The sequence below is a fragment of the Mauremys mutica genome, chromosome 7 (genome assembly GCF_020497125.1).
Source record: "Mauremys mutica isolate MM-2020 ecotype Southern chromosome 7, ASM2049712v1, whole genome shotgun sequence".
Classification (NCBI taxonomy): domain Eukaryota; kingdom Metazoa; phylum Chordata; order Testudines; family Geoemydidae; genus Mauremys; species Mauremys mutica.
Window position 1 is genome coordinate 40,450,720 of NC_059078.1, and position 19,605 is coordinate 40,470,324.

Below are 19,605 nucleotides of genomic sequence, written 5' to 3' on the forward strand. Positions count from 1 at the left end.
AACAGTTATAAGCAGGGTATGGCCACCACCACCTCTGGCCTGAATTTGAATGGAACCCGATCCAGTAGGCGGTGACTGAGTGTGAGTATCGGATCAGGCCCTGCACATGAGCTAGGCAGACAAATGCCTGTCTTCCCCTGCTTTGTGGATTGCTCTGGCACTTAGACATGAGACAGGCGATTGGATGTCTAGAGTGAGGCAGCAGTGCAATTGCCTAAAGGCAGGAGGGAAGTTTTACTGCAAACACACAGGCACCAAGTGAGTTTAGGTACCTACAGTGTTCGGTGGCAGCCTAACAGGACTTTTGTGGACCACAGTAGAGCCTAAAATGGGGACTTAAGGACCTTTGTGGATCTGAGCCTCAGGTGCCTTAGAATGCATTTAGGAGCCTAATGTCTGGCACCCAGGTTTGGAATTGTTGGCAACTGTTCACAGGTGCCACTGGAAATCTTTATGCTGTCACATAGAAATCAAGTGCACAACTCAAGAAAGTTATTTCTCACACCATTGACTTTCACAGCCATCGAATGGGAACTTTACATGTCCTTACAGGTTTCTGGCTAACTCCTCTGCACCTATGTTCTACTTAAGACAGTTAATGTTCTTGGGATTCAAATTCTATTCATTAGAAGACCAGATGGTATTTTATAATTGGGTTATTCATAATAACATGGTAAGACACACTACTCTGGTGTCCCTCAGCCAGTGACTTACAGTTATCAGCATGTTCCTCCATGAGGTTACAGTTGCTGTGTATCTGTATGGATACCTGGCATGGCAACTGAGTCGTGGCAAGCATCAGCTCTAGTAAGCTAAGCTTTTTCACTTGAGGTCAAATCAGTGAATTTCAAGCAAAATACAGCAGATTCCTGCTAACCAGGAGACCCAGCTTATTGTCCTGATAAGGGGCCAAATCCTGCTCCCATTGCTAACAGAAGTTTTGCCATTGACTTGGAGGGTCACAGGGTTATGTCCTTAGAAAATAAGTCAGTAAGGAAAAAGTAATGACCATATTGGAAAGTCGGACAATCAAATAATGGATGAATGAGTAAAAACAGACAAACAGAACCAATGGTCACTGCATTTCATCTGTATTTATTCTACTTTGTGACCCACCACAGCAAAGGGCTGGTGCTCAGATTTTCACACCTGTTTAACACCCAGTTAAGCACCAGACTGGCTGAACGTGTCCCCATTTGTTAATATTGTCTCCTGTAAGTAGCAGTCCCTGTCATCCATTCTCCTTAGCACAAGCTGGATCCCTAGTAGGTGCCCTAAGAGCTGGGTTTGCTAGTAAGTGACTCAGTTAGGCAGTCATCCTGTTCAGTGTCCACTGCTGTAGGGCCCTATACTCAGGGCCGGCTTCAGGAACCAGCGGAGGAAGCAGCACATGCTAAGGGGTGGCATTCCGTCCATTCTTGGGGTGGCACAGTCTGGGCGGCCTTTTTTTTTTTTTTTTGCTTTGGTAGTGGCTTTTTTTTTTTTTGCTTGGGGCGGCAAAAATGGTCGAGCTGGCCCTTCCTATTCTGGACTGCCTTGAGAGACAATTCATATTAATCTCTCTCTCTGTATGTGTATGTGTGTATAAGGTGCAACTGAGTTAACAAGGAGCTGAAGGGCCTAATAGGGGAAATATTAAATATGTTGATAATCAATTGTGATCAATAATTTGTCAATAATCAGTCTTCGTGTCCACCCTCACACCAGTTCCTATCTCTGTTCTGACCCTTCCTGCAAGCTCCCAACACAGCTGCCTGCTGCAGCCTGGTGAGTTTTCCTCCAGAGGGGATCTAGTACTTAAAAGTGAAATAGCCTTCCAGCCTGCCAGACCTATTAGCACAACACTGAAACTGTTAAAGAGCCATTCAAGTGGTAATGAAGCCATTTAACAAGCATTTGCCAATCCCCAGGTATATACTGTCAGTTTCTGAATTTACTGACAAAAACTGTTGTGCATTACTGTAATATTTACTTTACTCAGAAAATGTTAGTCTACAGGACCTTAGTTTAAAATTTGCTTTAAAAATATTTAATTAGTGTGTTGCTGAAGATTATAAAATCACATATCTAAAAAATCCTTGCATAGATTTTTAGATGCACAATCTAAGTATTCATCTTTAGTCATAAATGCTTGGATCTTCAGACATAGTTTTTTTAAATAAATCCTTCAAAAGACCACCCTGATCTAAAATACACATGCAAGCCCGGGCTGCCATCGGGCATAGGGGCACCAGTTTAATAATACTGCATAGGGCCCCATAAATCCTAAGGACAGCCCTGATTCTGGCCCCTGGCTATTGCCTCTTTTGGTAGACACAGGTTGTGCAACCGTTTGGAACAAAAATGGTGAAACCAGCCTGATTTTGTTGGAAGCTCAGAACTCAGAGTAGGTTTGTGGAAACTTTCTCAATATCAGAAGTTTTCTGAGTGAACCTGGGATGATTCATGGTTTAGCTCCAAACCAGGTGGAAACATGGACATTTCAACTGACCTTCACTTTTAGTTTTAGTTCACTGAAATCAAACTAAGCAAAAACTCAACAGGTGTTTCCAAAGTTCCCTGTTTCATTGCAACTTTCCACCTGTCTCAACACCTGCTAGTTAATCCTTTCATATGCCCTTTACTGGATAATGTAATCCGTTACACATCTTGGAGTTAGTACGTTGTAAAAATACATTTCAAAATAGGTTAAGGGTTACTACAGAATGAAATTCCATTCTTCATTAGACATCTTTATCTTAACTGCAAAGCAGCATGAGAGTCTTGTGCTCCAGCAAGCCCTAAAACCTTTCTTGGACTATCTTAAGTGTGAACAAATAATTAAATGGAATTATTGGATAAAATATATATTGCTGTAAACAGACTAATGGATGCGACTGAATTGCTTAAAGAAATAGGTTGCCTACCTGATGCTGCAACATCTGCAAGAGACCTCTTTGTGACATTAGCCATGAATCCAACAATGGAGAAGATGACAAAGCCAGCAAACATACTTGTGCATGAATTTATGCAGCACACTATGATGGAATCCCTGAAACAAAGAAAGAGGTGCATTAGACTAATAAATAAAGTAATACTGATTACCTTCCAGTACTTTCTATTATCCTCATTGAGAGGAAGGATGATAGTCTTATGCTTAAGGCACTTGACTGTGGACTCAGCACTTCTGGATTCAATTCTTTGACATACTTTCTCTGTGACCTTGGACAAGTCACAATTTCTCTGGGCCTCAATTCCCTTTTAGTAAAATGGGGATACTACTACTTTGGTCTTTTCTATTTAGATTATTTAATCTTAGGATCCGGAAATGTTTCTTGCTACATATTTGTACAGCCCCCAGCACAGTGCGGCCCTGATCTCAGTAGGGATGTCTAAGTCCTACTATAATACAAATAACAATATGTTTACCTGTAAACATTGTTGTGGAAAGGGTTGTAACTTCCAAGAGCAATCAGTGAACCAAGACCCAAACCATAGGAGAAAAAAATCTGTGTGGCAGCATCCAGCCAGACCTAATTGCAGAAAGCAATTTTTTTTTTTACTATGCATAGATGTACACTTTGATGGCTGCTTAGATACTCTGTTAATGGTGAGCAATTAGCATGGAACTTCGGTTTACAAGAATTAAATATTTACCTCAGAATCAGAAAGCTTACTGAAGTTAGGAGTGATATAGAATAAAATGCCTTCCTTTGCCCCAGGCAGTGTCACTCCACGGAAGAACAGGATAACCAGCATGACGTATGGATAAGTAGCAGAGAAATATACCACCTAACAGAAAGAAACAAGGAATTGTGAGCATGGAGTTAGAATGGGCTCTTTACATTAACTTTCAGTAGCTTTAGCTACTTGCTTCACAAGAGTACAGTGAAAGGAACCCAGATTTGTTTTTCAATCTGGAATACTGGGCAAGGGTCAAATTTGATGAGGAAGTGATGGTATATTGCTCTTTATTCCCACATACCAGGTCCAGAATCCTCTACTCACCAAATGTAAACAACACCCCCCTCCAACTGCTCTTCCACCTGCTCTTAGGGCCAGAGGCTGGGGAGAGGTCAGGGCTGCCCCGAGGCACTGGTTCACACTTCTCTTGTCCTCATTGCTGGCAGTGTGAGCACCAGCGCTGCCATGCAGAGCTCAGCCTGGAGGAGAGCACCATATGGCTCTGTTCTTCCCATACCATGAGCTCTATCCCTGCTAGCAGGGATCTGCTCCTACATCAGGGAGAGGGGAGAGGTGGAAGACATTTGTTGGTGACAGAATTGCCCTGCATTGGTTCTTGACATCATCTGGCTTCCAAAAGCCCTGGGATAGGCCGTTGTGAAGTCAGGACACAAAAACAGATTGGCTGCCTCCTTGGAAAGTATGAAAGGAGGAGGAGAAGGGAAATTCTGGATGGCAGCCATTTCTTTTGAACAGGCTAAGTCCAACTATCAGCTTAACCTGAAAGTGGCGCATGGCTCTTACTGACCAGTGAGAAGGCGGCCTTCAATTGGCCACATCAAAATTTATGTGCAAAGTTCACTTAAGTGCCGTATGGTAACATCACTAGAGTGGAGTCTGAATCTGACAGCTACACTATGGCTATGTCTACACTACCACCAGATCGATGCTCTGATGATTGATGCACCAGGGGTTGATTTAGCGGGTCTAGTGAAGACCCTCTAAATTGGCAGAGCGCTCTCTGCTCAACCCCGGTATTCCACCCTGAACAAGAAGAGTAAGGTAAGTCAATGGGAGAGTGTCTCCCGTTGACCCAGCGCTGTATAGACACTGGAGTAAGTCGACCGAAGCTATGTGAAAAACGTAGCTGGAGTTGCATAACTTAAGTTGACTTACTGCAGTAGTGTAGACACAGCCTTAGTTCTCTCTTCAGATAAGTGCCAAATCATCTGAATGTCGTCTTCAATCTATATGAAGGGAACATAAGTGATCTCTCTCCTGCCATCCATCTCCACCCTCTGACAAACAGAGGCGAGGGACACAATTCCTCTCCCATCTTGGCTAATAGCCATTAATGGACTTAACCTCTATGAATGTATCCAGTTCTCTTTTAAATGTTGTTATAGTCCTAGCCTTCACAACCTCCTCAGGCAAGGAGTTCCACAAGTTGACTGTGTGCTGTGTGAAGAACTTCCTTTTATTTGTTTTAAATCTGCTGCCCATTAATTTCATTTGGTGGCCCCTAGTTCTTGTATTATGGGAATAAGTAAATAACTTTTCCTTATCTACTTTCTCCACATCACTCATGATTTTATATACTTCTATCATACCCCCCCTTAGTCTCCTCCCTTCCAAGCTGAAAAGTCCTAGCCTCTTTAATGTCTCCTCATATGGGACCCGTTCCAAACCCCTAATTATTTTAGTTGCCCTTCTCTGAACCTTTTGTAGTGCCAGTATATCTTTTTTGAGATGAGGAAACCACATCTGTACACAGTATTCAAGACGTGGGAGTAACATCGATTTATATAAGGGAAATAATATATTCTCTGTCTTATTCTCTATCCCTTTTTTAAAGATTCCTAACATCCTGTTTGCTTTTTTGACTGCCTCTGCACACTGCATTGATGTCTTCAGAGAACTATCTATGATGACTCCAAGATCCAAGGGAGCAGATGTGCACTCAACAGTCACTAAATTACCTCCTTTCAATTATCTGTATTTTGCTGCTGAATGATAGTGTTTTATATCTTGTTGGTGTGCCAAATTCTGGTCCCCTGCACAAAGGCCAATGTCCTATGTGGGGACAGATGGTGTAGAATCCTGCACCCCAACCCAGCAGTAAACTGCAGCTGCTGCTACAGACAATGAGCCGCAGCAGCACATACCTCCATGGCACTTTTTCCCAGGATTTGCTAATTTGGGGAGGTGTTTTTTTAATCACAGAAGGGGTAGTGGGCACAACATAAAAACACAGTGAAGCCCAAGGGTCTATGATAAATGCTGTTCCCAGTCCCAGGCCATCCCCAGGGAAGTAGGAAGGTAGTAGTCCTTATCTTCCCTGCAGCACGACAGCAATTTTGTCTGGCCCCAGCAAGGGCTGTGCAAGGGGGAAAGGCTCTTTGCACCCTTTCCAGCCTAATGTGCAGCTGCATAAAGGTCAGAGCTTAGAATTATACTGTAGCTACATTTCAAATGCATGTAGTTAATGTACAGTGAATGTAGTTTTTGGTAAATACACTGCAATTATATTACTATCACCAGCGGATATTCACAATATAGGTAATATAGTAATGAGAATACAGGAGTATTGGAAAGCATATGTCCTAGTGGTAGATTTATGGTTTAACATAAACACTTAATTGTCTAGTATGGGATATATAAGTATTGATGGTCACAGAAGACCCTGAATGATAATATCCAAACTGTTGCACGTTTCAATTTCTTTGGCCTGATTCTCATTTATTCTAAGGCTGTTTTAACCTGCCCATGCAAGGTAAAGGGGCCTCAAACTGGATGTAACCAACCTGCTCCCCTCTACACTGCCATTGTGGTGCAAAGAAGTCTTAGGCCATGGCTACACTTGCAAATTTGCAGCGCTGCAGCAGGGTGTGAAAACACACCCTCTCCAGCACTGCAAATTGCGGCGCTGCAAAACGCCAGTGTGGTCAAAGCCTCAGCGCTGGGAGCGCAGCTCCCAGCGCTGTACGTTATTCCCCACAGGGAGGTGGAGTACGGACAGCGCTGGGAGAGCTCTCTCCCAGCGCTGGCGCTTTGACTACACTTAGCGCTTCAAAGCGCTGCCGCGGTAGCGCTTTGAAGCGCAAGTATAGCCATAGCCTTAGGGTAGCTAAGAATTAAGTCCTTAAACTATAACCTCTCCCCCCCGCCTCCACACACATAGAGCTGCTTTATTAAGCAGGAACTTACTTGTTGATCCAAAGTATGAAGTTGTGAATTTCTTCTTACACGCAGGATTTTGTGCAAAGTACATGTGACAGGTACAGGTACATTACTAAACATATTGGGCCAGATTCACCAACTGTGGTGCAGGGAGGTGTACATCACATCTACATCCATTTTACATGGTTTTAAATTGACCCATTTTTCGTGAAGCTTTTCATTATTTTTGTATGGACATTTTTAGTCATTGTTTGCAGTGCTGTTGTAGCTGTGTTGGTTCCAGGAGATGAATAGGCAATTGCCCACTTCATTTTAAGTGGAGTTCTACAACATGTGTGAACCCCTTATGCAGAACTATCTGTCCCATCTTGTATTTAGCTTGGAGACTATAATAGCTTTCTCCAGACCTGAGGAAATGCTCTGTGAAGCTTGAAAGCTTGTCCCTTCCACCAATAGAGGTTGATTCTACAAAAGAAATTCCCTCACCCATCTGGTCTCTCTCTTGCTCTCTCTCATTTTTCATAATTATCAAGTAATTTTGGAGTAATTATCAAAACCCTTCATACACTGTTACAAAATGCTTTACAAAGAAATCCAGGGTGAAAAAAATGGAAGATTTTAAACTTTGTAGTAAGGCAGCATTCAATATCTCAGAGGCATTTTCCAGAAAGATGGCTGTCACTAGTACATCTTGCCTTATGAATTTTCAGAATACTTGGTTGAGCAAAATAGGTACAGTTTTAGTTTAAGAGCACTTACAACAGTTCTAAATCTTACCTTTCCTGTCCAGCCTACCCCCTTCCAGATGCAAAAATACACTAGAATCCAGGCAATTGCCAGTGTAATCGCTAATGGCCATCGGATTTGCCCTGGCTTTTCCAGTCCATCTGTCATTTGGTGCATGTTGCGTCTAGAATCAGCAAAAAGAATGGCACATTTGACAACTGCTTATCCTGAAGTGAGTATGTATATGTATTATAACAAGCTGAACTATGCATATGCACACAAATGATGTATAGAAAGATTCTGCTCAGCTTACTCCCAAAATTCAAGCACAGCACTTGTCATGTTGGTGGTATTTGCTATACTGTAGTTGGAGAAACAGCGCTCTGTGTTCCATGCATTTCCACAGTGTCTCCAAGGAAGAGTCTATTTAAAAAGAAAAAATATGAGACAAGCTACTAACAATGTTTTACAAGTAAACATTACCTCAGGTATATCCTCTAACTAGGAATGACAGCTGACTCGAAAACTAATGTAGGTTGAGTTCTGCACTGCACGTATGTCCTGGGGGGGAATGTCTGCCATAAAAGTTATTTAACTTCTTCTCTATCATATGAATCAAATGTGAAAATGTTTCCTCCTTTTTTCACCATATCAAGCAAAAATGTTTCAGAATCAGCTATGCCTCTCAAAATGTGAGAGTGTATTGACAGTTCTTTAAGCTACTGCTGCTCTGGAGAGGAGCTCAGGAGTCCTTGTTAAATTAAAGGTAATGAAATGTGACTATTGTTGAGCACACCACATCCAAAGGTTTCAGTTTTCCTCTCAGACTGAGGAGGAGAGATGTTTACAGGAACTTGAACTACAATTGCTATTTTCCAGTGGCATTTTATACAACAGTGTTCCTTATTTTAAGAATTGATGTTTTGATAAAAAACAGAATCCAATGACTGAATATCTGTACAAGTAATTTTGGACAACACTGATGTCAATAAAATATATACCCTGTTGATAGTCATACTTTTGGAAGCCAATGATTTTATGTATTATTGCAGACTACTGCACATATTACAGCACACAGAGTAAGTTTATCAGAGACTTTATGGGAATTGAAAGTCAAAATACTCCAATTTAGACTCCAATCCTATGCTCCTAGCATATACCAGACTACCAACAACTTTGTTTCATGAAGAACATGTTATGCAAAATCCAGAAAATGTTATGTGCAAATAGAATAGAGTCACAAACAAACAAACTTGGTTCTTTAAGAGGGCCAATTTCCCAGAGCTGAAAGCGATCTTGAGCAGAATTGAGTGGGAGGAAAAAATAAAAGTGTGACTGATACTTGGGAATTGTTTATGAATGCTTTAAGAAAATGTTTAAGAAAGCTGAAAGGTATCAATGACAAAAAAATCTATGGCCAGTAAGGTTAAGGAAAATAGGAGGAAATTCTTTAAATGCATCATCAACTAACAACATCCTAATATTGGTATTGAATCATAGTCTCATAGAACCATAGGGTTAGAAGGGAATTTAAGGGTCCTGTAGTGGCCAAGATGAAGGATTTGTTGTGTCTAAACCATCCAAGACAGATGGCTATCCAGCCTCTTTTTGAAAATCTCTAGTGAAGGAACTTCCACGACTTTCCTAGGCAGTCTGTTCCATTGTCCTATTGGTTTTACAGTTAGGAAGTTTTTCCTGAGATTTAATCTAAATCCGCTATGCTATAATTTGAACCCATTGCCTCTTGTCCTGCCCTCTGTGGCAAAAGAGAACAAATGTTCTCCATCTTTCTAATGGCAGCCTTTCAAGTATTTTAAGATTGCTATTGTGTCCCTGCTTAATCTCCTCTTTTCCAAACTAATGATACCCTGTTCCTCCAGCCTTTGCTCATATGGCTTGCATTCCATCCTTTTGATCATACTTGACGCTCACCTCTAGATCCTTTCCAGTTTCTCTATGTCCTTTTTATACAGCGGTGACCAAAATTGGACACAGTACTCCAGCTGAGGCCTAACCAGCGCCAAGTAGAGTGGTACTATCACCACCTGTGACTTGCATGCTATGCCTCTGTTACCGCAACCCAAAATTGCATTTGATTTCTTTTACAACAGCATTGCATTGTTGATTCATGTTGAGGTTGTGATCCACCACAACTTCCAGATCCTTCTCAGCAGTGCTGCTGCCAAGCCAGTTATCCCACATTCTGTATTTGTGCATTTGGTTTATCTTCCCTAAGTGTAGCACCTTAGATTTGCCTTTGTTGAATTTCATTTTGTTGTTTAGAGCCCAGTTCTCCAATTTATCAAGATACCTTTCAACTTTAGTGCTATACTCCAAAATGTTTTCAACCTCCTCTAGCTTTGTGCCATTTGCAAATTTGATCAGTATGCTCGCTATTCCTACATCCAGGTCATTAATAAAGCTGTTAAATAACACTGGACCCAGAACAGATCTCTGTGGAACCCCACTTGAAACCTCCCTCCAATCTGACATCATTCCATTAATAGTTACTCTTTGTTTGTGGCTGTATAACCAATTATATATCCACTTAATGGTAGTTCTGCTGAGCCCTCATTTCTTCAGCTTACTTATAAGAATGTCATGTGGGACTGTGTCAAAAGTCTTGCTAAAGTCCAGGTATATTATGTCCACTGCATTCCCCCTATCACCAAACCAGTTACCTTGTCAAAGAAGGAAATCCAGCTGGTTTGGCATGATTTGTTCTCATTAAATCCATGCTGGCTGCTAGTGATCACTCCTTCATCCTTCAAGTATTTGCAAATGGAATGTTTTATACATTTCCCTAATAGCTTCCCAGGTATCGAGGTCAATATTATATTTGTTCAATATTAGATAAGGATGGTAAAATTGTCAATCATGAGTGAAAAAAGCAGAAGTTTTCAATAAATATTTATGTTCTGTATTTGTAAAGAAGCAGGATGATGTATTCATATCTTACAGCAGGGATTCTCAAACTGAGGGTCGGGACCCCTCAGGGGGTCGCGAGGTTAATACATGAGAGGTCGCAAGCTTTCAGCCTCCACCCCAAACCCCGCTTTGCCTCCAGCATTTATAATGGTGTTAAATATATAAAAAAGTGTTTTTAATTTATTAGGGGGTCACACTCAGAGGCTTGCTATGTGAAAGGGGTCACCAGCACAGAAGTTTGAGAACCACTGTCTTACAATGATAAGGAAATACTTTCTATTCCATTAGTAACTCACAAGGATGTTAAACAGAAACTATTAAAGTCAAACCTTTTTAAATCAACAGGACACCCATGAGTATTAAAAGAATTGGCTGAGGGGCTCTCTGAATCACTAAAATTCATTGTTAATATATCTTGGAACATTGGGAAAGTTCCAGAGGACTGGAAAAAACTTCATGTTTCACCAATATTTTAAAAGAGTGAATGGGATGACCTAGGATATTATAGGCTGGTTGGCTGATATAAATGCCGGGAAAGATCATGAAAAGACTGATATGGGATGCAAGCAGTAAAGAAATAAAGGACGGTCAACAAACAGATTTGATGCCTTTTTGAGATTACAGTTTTGCTTGATTAAGGCTGCTGTATTGACTTAATAGACATAGACTTTTGTGAAGCATTTGACTTAGTCCCATAAAAAATATCAGTGCTATGCAAAACCAGTATAGTGCAAATTAAATGGCTCAGTAACTGGTTAGCTCAGTGGTTCTCAAACTTTTGTACTAGTGACCCCTTTCACAAAGCAAGCCTCTGAGTGCGACCCCCCTCATACATTAAAAACACTTTTTATATATTTATCATTATAAATGCTGGAGGCAAAGCAGGGTTTGGGGTGGAGGCTGACAGATCGTGACCCCCCATGTAATAATCTCATGACCCCCTGAGGGGTCCCGACCTCCAGTTTGAGAACCCCTGGGTTAGCTGATATATCTCAAAGTAATTACTGTATAAATAAATGGGGAATTATCCTAAGGGGTGTTTCTAGTGGGATTCTACAGGAACCTGCTCTTGACTCAGTGCTATTCAATATCTTTATCAATAATCTGGAAAAAATATAAAATCATTTCTAGTAACATTTGCAGATAACACAAAAAATGGCGGAGAGGAAATGATAAGGACAGGTCAGTTACACATACTGACCTGGACTGTTTGGTCAAGTACACTTTGGTTTGAACAATGTGCACTTTAATACAGCTAAATGCAGTCATATATCTTGCAACAAAGAACTTGTGTCATACTTACAAGATGGGAGACAATATTTTGAAATGGAGTGACTGAAAAGTACTTGGGAGTAATGGTAGATAGCCAATTGGACAATAGCTTCCAGTGCAATGCTGTAGGTAAGAGAGCAAACACAATCTCTGGATACATAAGAGGAGGTATTTCAAGTAGGAGTAGAGAGATGGTATTACCTATGTATACAGCATTAGTGAGGCCATTACTGAAATATTGTGTCCAGTTCTGAAGTTCCCATTTAAAAAATAATATTGAAAAACTGGAAAGGGTTCAACAAAGAGCTGCAAGAATTATTCAAGGTCTGGAAAAAAAGGCCTCATAGTGAGACACTCAAGAACCTCATTTTATTTAGTTTATCCAAGAGAAGGTTAAGAGGTAACTTGATCAGGGTCTACAAGTGCCTACATGGGGAAGACATTTCTGATATTAGATGTAGCAGAGAAAAGCATAACAAGATCCAGTGGTTGGAGGCTGAAGCTATACAAATTCAGACTAATAATAAGGCCCAATTCTTTTTTAGCTGTGACGGTAACTGACCATTGGAACAACTCACTTAGAAACATGGTGGATTCTCTGTCACTTTCAATCTTTAAATCAAGACTAAAAGATATGTTAAAGCTGAAACAGACATTATGAGTTTGATGCAGAAATTACTGAGTGAAGTTCTATGGCCTGTATTGTACAGGAGCTCAGACTAGATGGCGATAATTGTCCCTTCTGGCCTTAAATCTATGAATCATAAAAACACCTTAAGTCCCTAACTAAAGAGCTTGTCCAGGAACAAGATGCAAGTTACGATGGAGTATGTATTCATTTCAATTTAATGTGTTTTGAAAGTGGCTTTACCAAACTGTTTTTTCTACCCATTTTTTTAAATTTGTAGAAAACAAAAGTTTCTTAAATACGAACTATAGAAAATAACGAGAAGCAAAGTGAAGCTTCCTTAGAAAAGCCAAGTCAAAAGAGACTAATGGAAGCTGAATTTCCATTGTGGCATGCACAATACTGAACAACAAAACATCATCAACAAACTGAGCCAGATTCTTGGCTCTACCATGGCCCCTTTCAGACACTTCATTGGCACAAATTAGTCATACAGCTGCCTTAACTGACCTCCTTAATTTACAAACTGCCTTGAGGCTGTTACAAATTGGCTTGAGGCTGCTCTAAAATGCACTGAGGGGAACTGAACCAATCTCAGGATTAGGGAACCCCAAAGATGCAGAAAAGCTATCTTTGTCCTCCCCCATCCATGGTCTTCTGATGAACAGAGCTTGGCCAGCCCAGAGAATCTGGGCGTCTATCTTATAACAACATGGCAGCATAGAGAAAAATGTTTCGAAAGAGGAGTTGTTGTTCTATGCTCACCAAGTGCTACATTGTTGTTTGTTTCTTTCTTTCTCTTTGGGGGAGAAGGGTGGAGCATCTTGGTAAATAAGGAACACAAGATCAGATCTGTTTTACCTGTGCTTGCTCTGATGAGAACTAAATGGAAGGCATCTCATACAATGTATAGATCACACATATGGGTGGAATACCACTTAAGTTTCCATGAAATTCAATTCAGCATATAGTGGAAGAGAATGAAGATTGATTTAGACTGCCCTCTACAAGAAGTGTGTTGTCCTCAGGCAAAACTCTCATTCATTTTAATAGGAGTTTTGACTGGGTAAGAACTTCATAAAAACTGCATGAGTGGGTCCAGTTGTACAGCAATGGTGCTTAATACATTATGAATAATAAATATGAAATTAATAAGTCCAAAATTTCAATGTGCTCACTGTAGTTCCAGTTATAATAGACCTTTATTTTAGTGATATTGCTTGTTGAAAAAAACAATACTCAACTTTAGAGCTCATTTAAATTTTTCAACAAATATTTTTCTGATGAAAAACAGGGTTTCTTTGAACACACTATTTTTCATGAAAATGTCTTGAGACAATATTTTTGGTCTTTTGACAACACTTTTGATCTTTTAAGGGGAAATTCTGAAATGAAATAAAAACTTCTTTGAAACTGAAATTTGTTTTGTTTCAGTTTTTGAAAACCAAAAACATTTCAAATTTCCTTCTCCCCCCATTTTTCTGTCTTCCTTCTTTTTCCCACTAAGTGCAACAAAGTGAATAACGTTTTTTTTCCTCCATCACTTTTCCCACTGTATCTTTTCAAAACTTTGTTAACACTGGAAAAGTTACAGAGTGGCAAAAGGAAAAACAGAACATTGCAACATTGCCACTCTAACTTTTCCAAAATTAGAGAAGTTTTGAGAAGTTACAGAATATAAAAGGAGAAAAAGGAAGAGAAAAAAAGTGGTGGGTGTCTAAGGGACCGAAACCTCATTCATTCCATGCAATCATGATTGAAAATAGGGAGAAAAAATCTGAAATTCTCACATTTTGGTCATTTTTGGCTTTTAGAAAAACTGAATCCAAATGAAATTTTCACTGAGTTTCATTTTGTAATTTTTTTGAACAAAAAAACATGAATACATTTTTTTCAGTCTAAATTTTTGTTGGGGAAAAGGGAGTTTGTGTGTGCTTTGTTTATATTTTTTAAACTTTCTCTACTTAAATAAGAGGTTCTGTTCAATTTAGTTCTCAAAAAAATTATTTTTTAAATCTACAGTGATGTTTACAAGAAGGTGGATTGGATTAAGCAGCTTTCAGCAACAAGTTTTTGCTTCTATTAAAACAAAAGTACACACACACTTACAGTAGTAAATGAATTATATAGGTAATATATGGCCCAAGAAATAATCACAATGTAGTAAATATTTAGCCAAAAGGACAGGACGGCAGCTGCTAACCCCACACCTGCAGGAAAACAAAACAAAGTGAATATTAGAGATTTTTCTACTATTCTTAGCAATGTTTTTAACATCAGCACTAATACAAATGGTGGCAGTTGGAAGGGGAAACAACATATACAGAACAATTACATCATATTGATTTATTGATCATGTACCCGGTTGAAACTCTAGAAGTAGCATTATAACAAGTGGACACTAATTTTAGGTGATTCATGTTTTTGGGTACCCAAATTGAGATACCTGATCCTTGATTTTGTGACATAATAAACCCTTGCAGCTTCTATTGACTTCCACTGGAGTTGTGGTGCTTAGCACTTCTGAAAATAACAAAAACAAACATCTCCTAGATGTCTCTAGTTGGCACCCCAAAATGAGTGGGTACTTTTGAAAACTGAGGCCTAGTTTTATGTGCAGTACTTTGTTTCAATACATATGAAAAGCTCCCAACCCACAAACCCACACTCTACCATGCTGCTTCCTCAAGTCAGTCACCACACCTCAACCCTGGTCCCTCAGAAACTGCCTGTGGATAGAGAATAATTATCCTCCAGCAGCCAGCAAACTCAAGCTGTGTTGGACCAAAGACAGGGAGCAGAATTGTGGGCTATCCACTGAGAATACTCCACCCTCAGCTTCCCACGGGAACCCCTCGAGGGACTGTATGGTATTCATACTGATCTCAGAGGTACATGGGACCCAAACCATAAAAGACTTTGCCGATCAAAGTCAGTATTTTGAATTGTGCCTGGAGAAGATCTGGTGTACACTATAGAGCACAGATGTAATGTGTTATCTGTGGGAAACACCATTATGTAAGCTGTAACCTGCATCGCCTGAATTTTCCAAAATGCTCTCCAGGTGTAGTCCTATTGCAGTAATCCAGACAAGAGTGGGACAAGGTGAGAATAAGTATGGCATGGTCTGCATTCAACGGGGAAAGTCACACACACAGATAGCAATGCAGGAAAGCTAAAATGTGTACTGTAGTGTGGAGCAGAACTAACTTTTGAATACATATTTGAAACTTGTTTCATTTCAGGTTTCACTACTAACCCAAAGCCCTAGCTCTGAGTGCTGTGGTTTCATTTACAACCAAGACAAAACTCATGGTTTCTCACTGTTGGCATCTCAAACCAGGAAAAACTAAGAAGTTTGGACTAAGTTTTGCTCTGAAGTTCAAACTTAAAGTTATTCTATTGGGTCCTCTAGGCATTATTGTAATACAAATAATAATATTAATAAATAATAGGGGCTGAAAACCCATATGAACCAGGATAAAAGGAGATTGTCTGATGCTGCTTTGAACTGAAACCATTATGTTTTATACCTGCTCCACATAGAACTATTCAAAACAATCTTTACTATTCTATATTCTATCAGAAATATAAATTTATAAGACTAAGTAAAACATTTATTCTGAGATTTTCAGAACTACTCAAGAAATTCGGATGCCCAACTTCTATTAATTTTAATGGAATCTGAGTGTCTAAATCCTTTAGATGACTTTGAAAGTTTCAGCCCCACTTCAAAAAATCAGATGTTTCTTTAAAAAAATGAGCAAAGTAAAAATGAAGGAACATTGTATCTGCTCTGTAAGTGCATTGAACAGCTTCTGTGACCTAGAAGTATCAGAACAGTAGATGTTAATACAAATCTCATATTGTACCTTTAAACATTGGAGCAAGCTTCCAGACTCCGAGGCCTCCTATAGATGTGAACTGACCAAGGGAACATTCCAAAAGAAACAGTGGAACTCCAGCAAAAATTAAAGTAAGGAAATATGGAATCAGGAATGCTCCTAAAAGGAATACAGAAAGTGGTCTGTTACAGGGAAAAGTTATCTTAAATCTACATTTTTATGAAGAGTCCGATACTTCCATACTTATTATACAGCAGATTTTTTTCATGGTATCATTTTTATTTTGCTTATTCAAAATAGCTAACATTCATGAATGCCTTTAGAAAGTCACGGAGAAAAGGACTTTACCCACTATCATTTGGAATGCTTGCTTTTAAAATAGTTCAGGTGGCACAAAGGGGAAGGAAAGTAGCTGGATCTGGCCAGATGAGAATTACCCTGCAATGGGGAAGCTCACAGCTGGTGTAGCCAGCCCTCGCACCATCTCCCCACAAATTCATCCTAGGTGTAGTGGGTGAGGAGGAGGTACTGTAATGTGCCCCAGCTATGGCTAATTAAAGTTGCCAGCCCCCAGGCTGCTCTGACCTCCACAGGCCCCACAGCAGTGAAATCCACCCTGAGAATCAAGGAGCTATAACCAATTCCTTGATGGCACCCTCCCTGCCACACCAAACAAACAATTTTCTTATTTTTATAGGTGGAAAAAGATTAGCAGCAACTTACACTTTAATGTTAAAATAAACATGTTGTGGGGAGGTCTAGTCTAAATATATACTGCAGGCTACAAACATAAAATAAAATGTGTACCTCCGCCATTTTTGCCACAAAGATATGGAAATCGCCACACATTCCCCAAGCCAATGGCATAACCCACACAGGACATAAGAAAGTCAAATCTTCCTTTCCAGTTGTCTCGGTCTGGAATATCTGTTTTCTTCTTCTGTACTTTCACTACCAAGGTTTTAGGCTTGTCATTGGTGATTGAAGCTTCACTAAGTTCAGTGGAGATTTGTCCATCTGCAACTTTTGTTCCATTCGTTGCCATGTCTCTGGGTTTAGCTGGAGAGGCTCTGGCAGGTGGACGAGAAATGTCAGCACCAGTCCACGTGGACAGCAGCTTTGCGGCTCTTAATTACCCAACTAGGGAGCTAAGAGTTTGGTAAAATAAAACAATGCTGGACTGGAATGGTTTGTGTTCCAATCAAAAATCCCAGAATCAGCTTCTCTATTAATCTGTAAGACATAAGATCAAAACAGAATTCAGAAGTGCTTCTACTGTAACCTCTTGTTGAGGCCTGATCCAAAGCCTGTTGATATCAATGAGACAATGTCCATTGATTTAATAGCCTTTGAATTGAGGCCTTTCCTTATGAAAGCTACTTTTGCTGTATGTTTTATCTAAGGAGCCTTATGGGAGGTTTGGTGTTGACTCAGTGGTAGCAGGATCAGAGATAAAATAGTGAGAGAGCAAACATGAAACTACATAGTCAGCTTCAGATCTCATGCTTGTATAAATATGCATTAAACAATTCCAATAGCACAGCATAACATTTGTCAGAAAGTGATGATCTACATTGACTTTATTTTATGCTCCAAGAAAAGCAGCAGAGTGGTGGCAACAGTCATGAAAATTAAACAAAGGCTCTTCACACATCCCAAGTAATGCCTATGCATTAATAAAGATTAGGAATATTTTTTACTAGAATTTGGAGCAGTTTTGCCTGCAGAAAATAGGAGTTTAAAATAAATTTACAGGTTGGTCAGGGACCCAGCGTTTCCACATTCCAGTGCATAATTTTGCTCCAAGGCATGATGTATCAATAATGAAATTGCTGCTTTAAGAGTTTAAAAGAGGAATGTTTTCATTGTTCAAATTTTAACAAATCAATGACATTCTACATTTACATGTTAAATATTTATTCCCATGATAATTGCAGGTTCTCTTTATTTTCAGGGAGCCATCATGACTATCACAGTGTTATTTTCTACAGATAATTGCTGTCCTCTTATTATTAAGACAGTGCATGTATAACAGCACCTTTCATCCAGGAGACTCCCAAAGGAATTTGCAAATAGTAGGCTATATTGAACCACAAGGCTCAACCCTTAAAGGCTAAAGTAAAGTAAGTCACACACTTATATATTCTTACAATTAACGGCTAGCATACAGAGCACAGATGATTCACTCCACCTTGTAATTTAAGGTAACAGGCTATAATGATCACAACATCCTTGCCCTGTATTTTCTGGTATGGGTTACACCCTTGGGACATTTAAACATCATTTGCTAGTACTGAATCAATCATTCTGCACAGCTTTACCATGTCCATGCTACTCTTTTGTGGCCTGAGTACACACAGGAGAAGCAGCAGAAAATAGGCATGACTGTACTATAAATAACTTGTGACATCTCCTGCAAAGTGCTACCCATCTGCAATTCCTATTGACTTCAATGGATTAATTTCAATTCAACCAACATCTTTAAGGATATGAGCTCTTGAATACTGAACATCCATACGTCATTTGCAAGGGGCAAACGGTTTTAATAACGAGGGGGCTGAGCATTCATTCAATTAGTTAACAATCATTAAAACTGAACTCTGAAATGAAAGCAGCAAGATTCACTGTAAAGTTATTTGGCTGCTGCCTATAGAAATCATACATGTTGTTACTGTGTTAGCAGTACGGGTGATACAAAGCCCAGGAAGAACAAGTTACTCACACTTTCCTGACATAAAAACAAACAAGACAGAGTTTATTGGCTTTACTCTGTAGGTTGTATTTATAATCAACAGAAATTGTTAATGAGAGTTTAAAAGATTCTGACAGTGTGATTTGAAACAGTCCTTCTCTGCAGCTTTTCAAATCACACTGTACTTTCTATTCCTCTTTGATCCACAGGTCACAACCCTGAATAGAAAGATTTCATTTGGATAAATCACTTGGAGTTGTGCTGGAAAGACGACATCCATCAATTACAAATACATTTTTATAACATTATGTTCTTTTCTCTTCTATTTTGCTGCTGGACTCAAATTGAGAAATACCAACAATTTATATCACTCTCTTATTAAGTCCTCCTCCTTTTGAGCTGCAATTCAGAGCACATCTCCTCTGATCACACATCTCTGGTCATATTTTAAATTACCATATTCTGTATTGTGGTGCAAGTCTGTTGGATATTCTGCAGGATTAGTTTCAAGCACTAAAAATATACTAGGTCCCATTTCATATTTAATACTTGATGGATAAGGATTTGTTAAATACAAGTCAGCCAGGTTCATAAAGCATGTCCTCAAGACATGTGTGTCTTGCTCAAGATGTTTGATTCTCCTCTCCATCATATTCCATGCTTACGTACAG

The 19,605-nt window shown here is 39.6% G+C and overlaps 1 protein-coding gene across 6 annotated transcripts in view; it reads right to left on the minus strand.

Annotated features, from left to right (window-relative positions):
- SLC6A1 (solute carrier family 6 member 1) overlaps nt 1-19,605 on the minus strand; it is a 176,777-nt gene that overhangs the window by 84,748 nt on the left and 72,424 nt on the right. For all 6 annotated transcript variants that reach the window (XM_045025847.1, XM_045025845.1, XM_045025844.1 and 3 more), the window contains 8 exons: nt 17,050-17,475; nt 16,270-16,401; nt 14,507-14,607; nt 7,883-7,992; nt 7,621-7,753; nt 3,637-3,771; nt 3,409-3,512; nt 2,907-3,031 (listed from right to left, as the gene is read on the minus strand). In XM_045025847.1, the coding sequence (XP_044881782.1) occupies nt 2,907-3,031; nt 3,409-3,512; nt 3,637-3,771; nt 7,621-7,753; nt 7,883-7,992; nt 14,507-14,607; nt 16,270-16,401; nt 17,050-17,287 (1,078 nt within the window). In that variant the 5' untranslated portion in view covers nt 17,288-17,475. The remainder of the gene's footprint in view (nt 1-2,906; nt 3,032-3,408; nt 3,513-3,636; nt 3,772-7,620; nt 7,754-7,882; nt 7,993-14,506; nt 14,608-16,269; nt 16,402-17,049; nt 17,476-19,605) is intronic.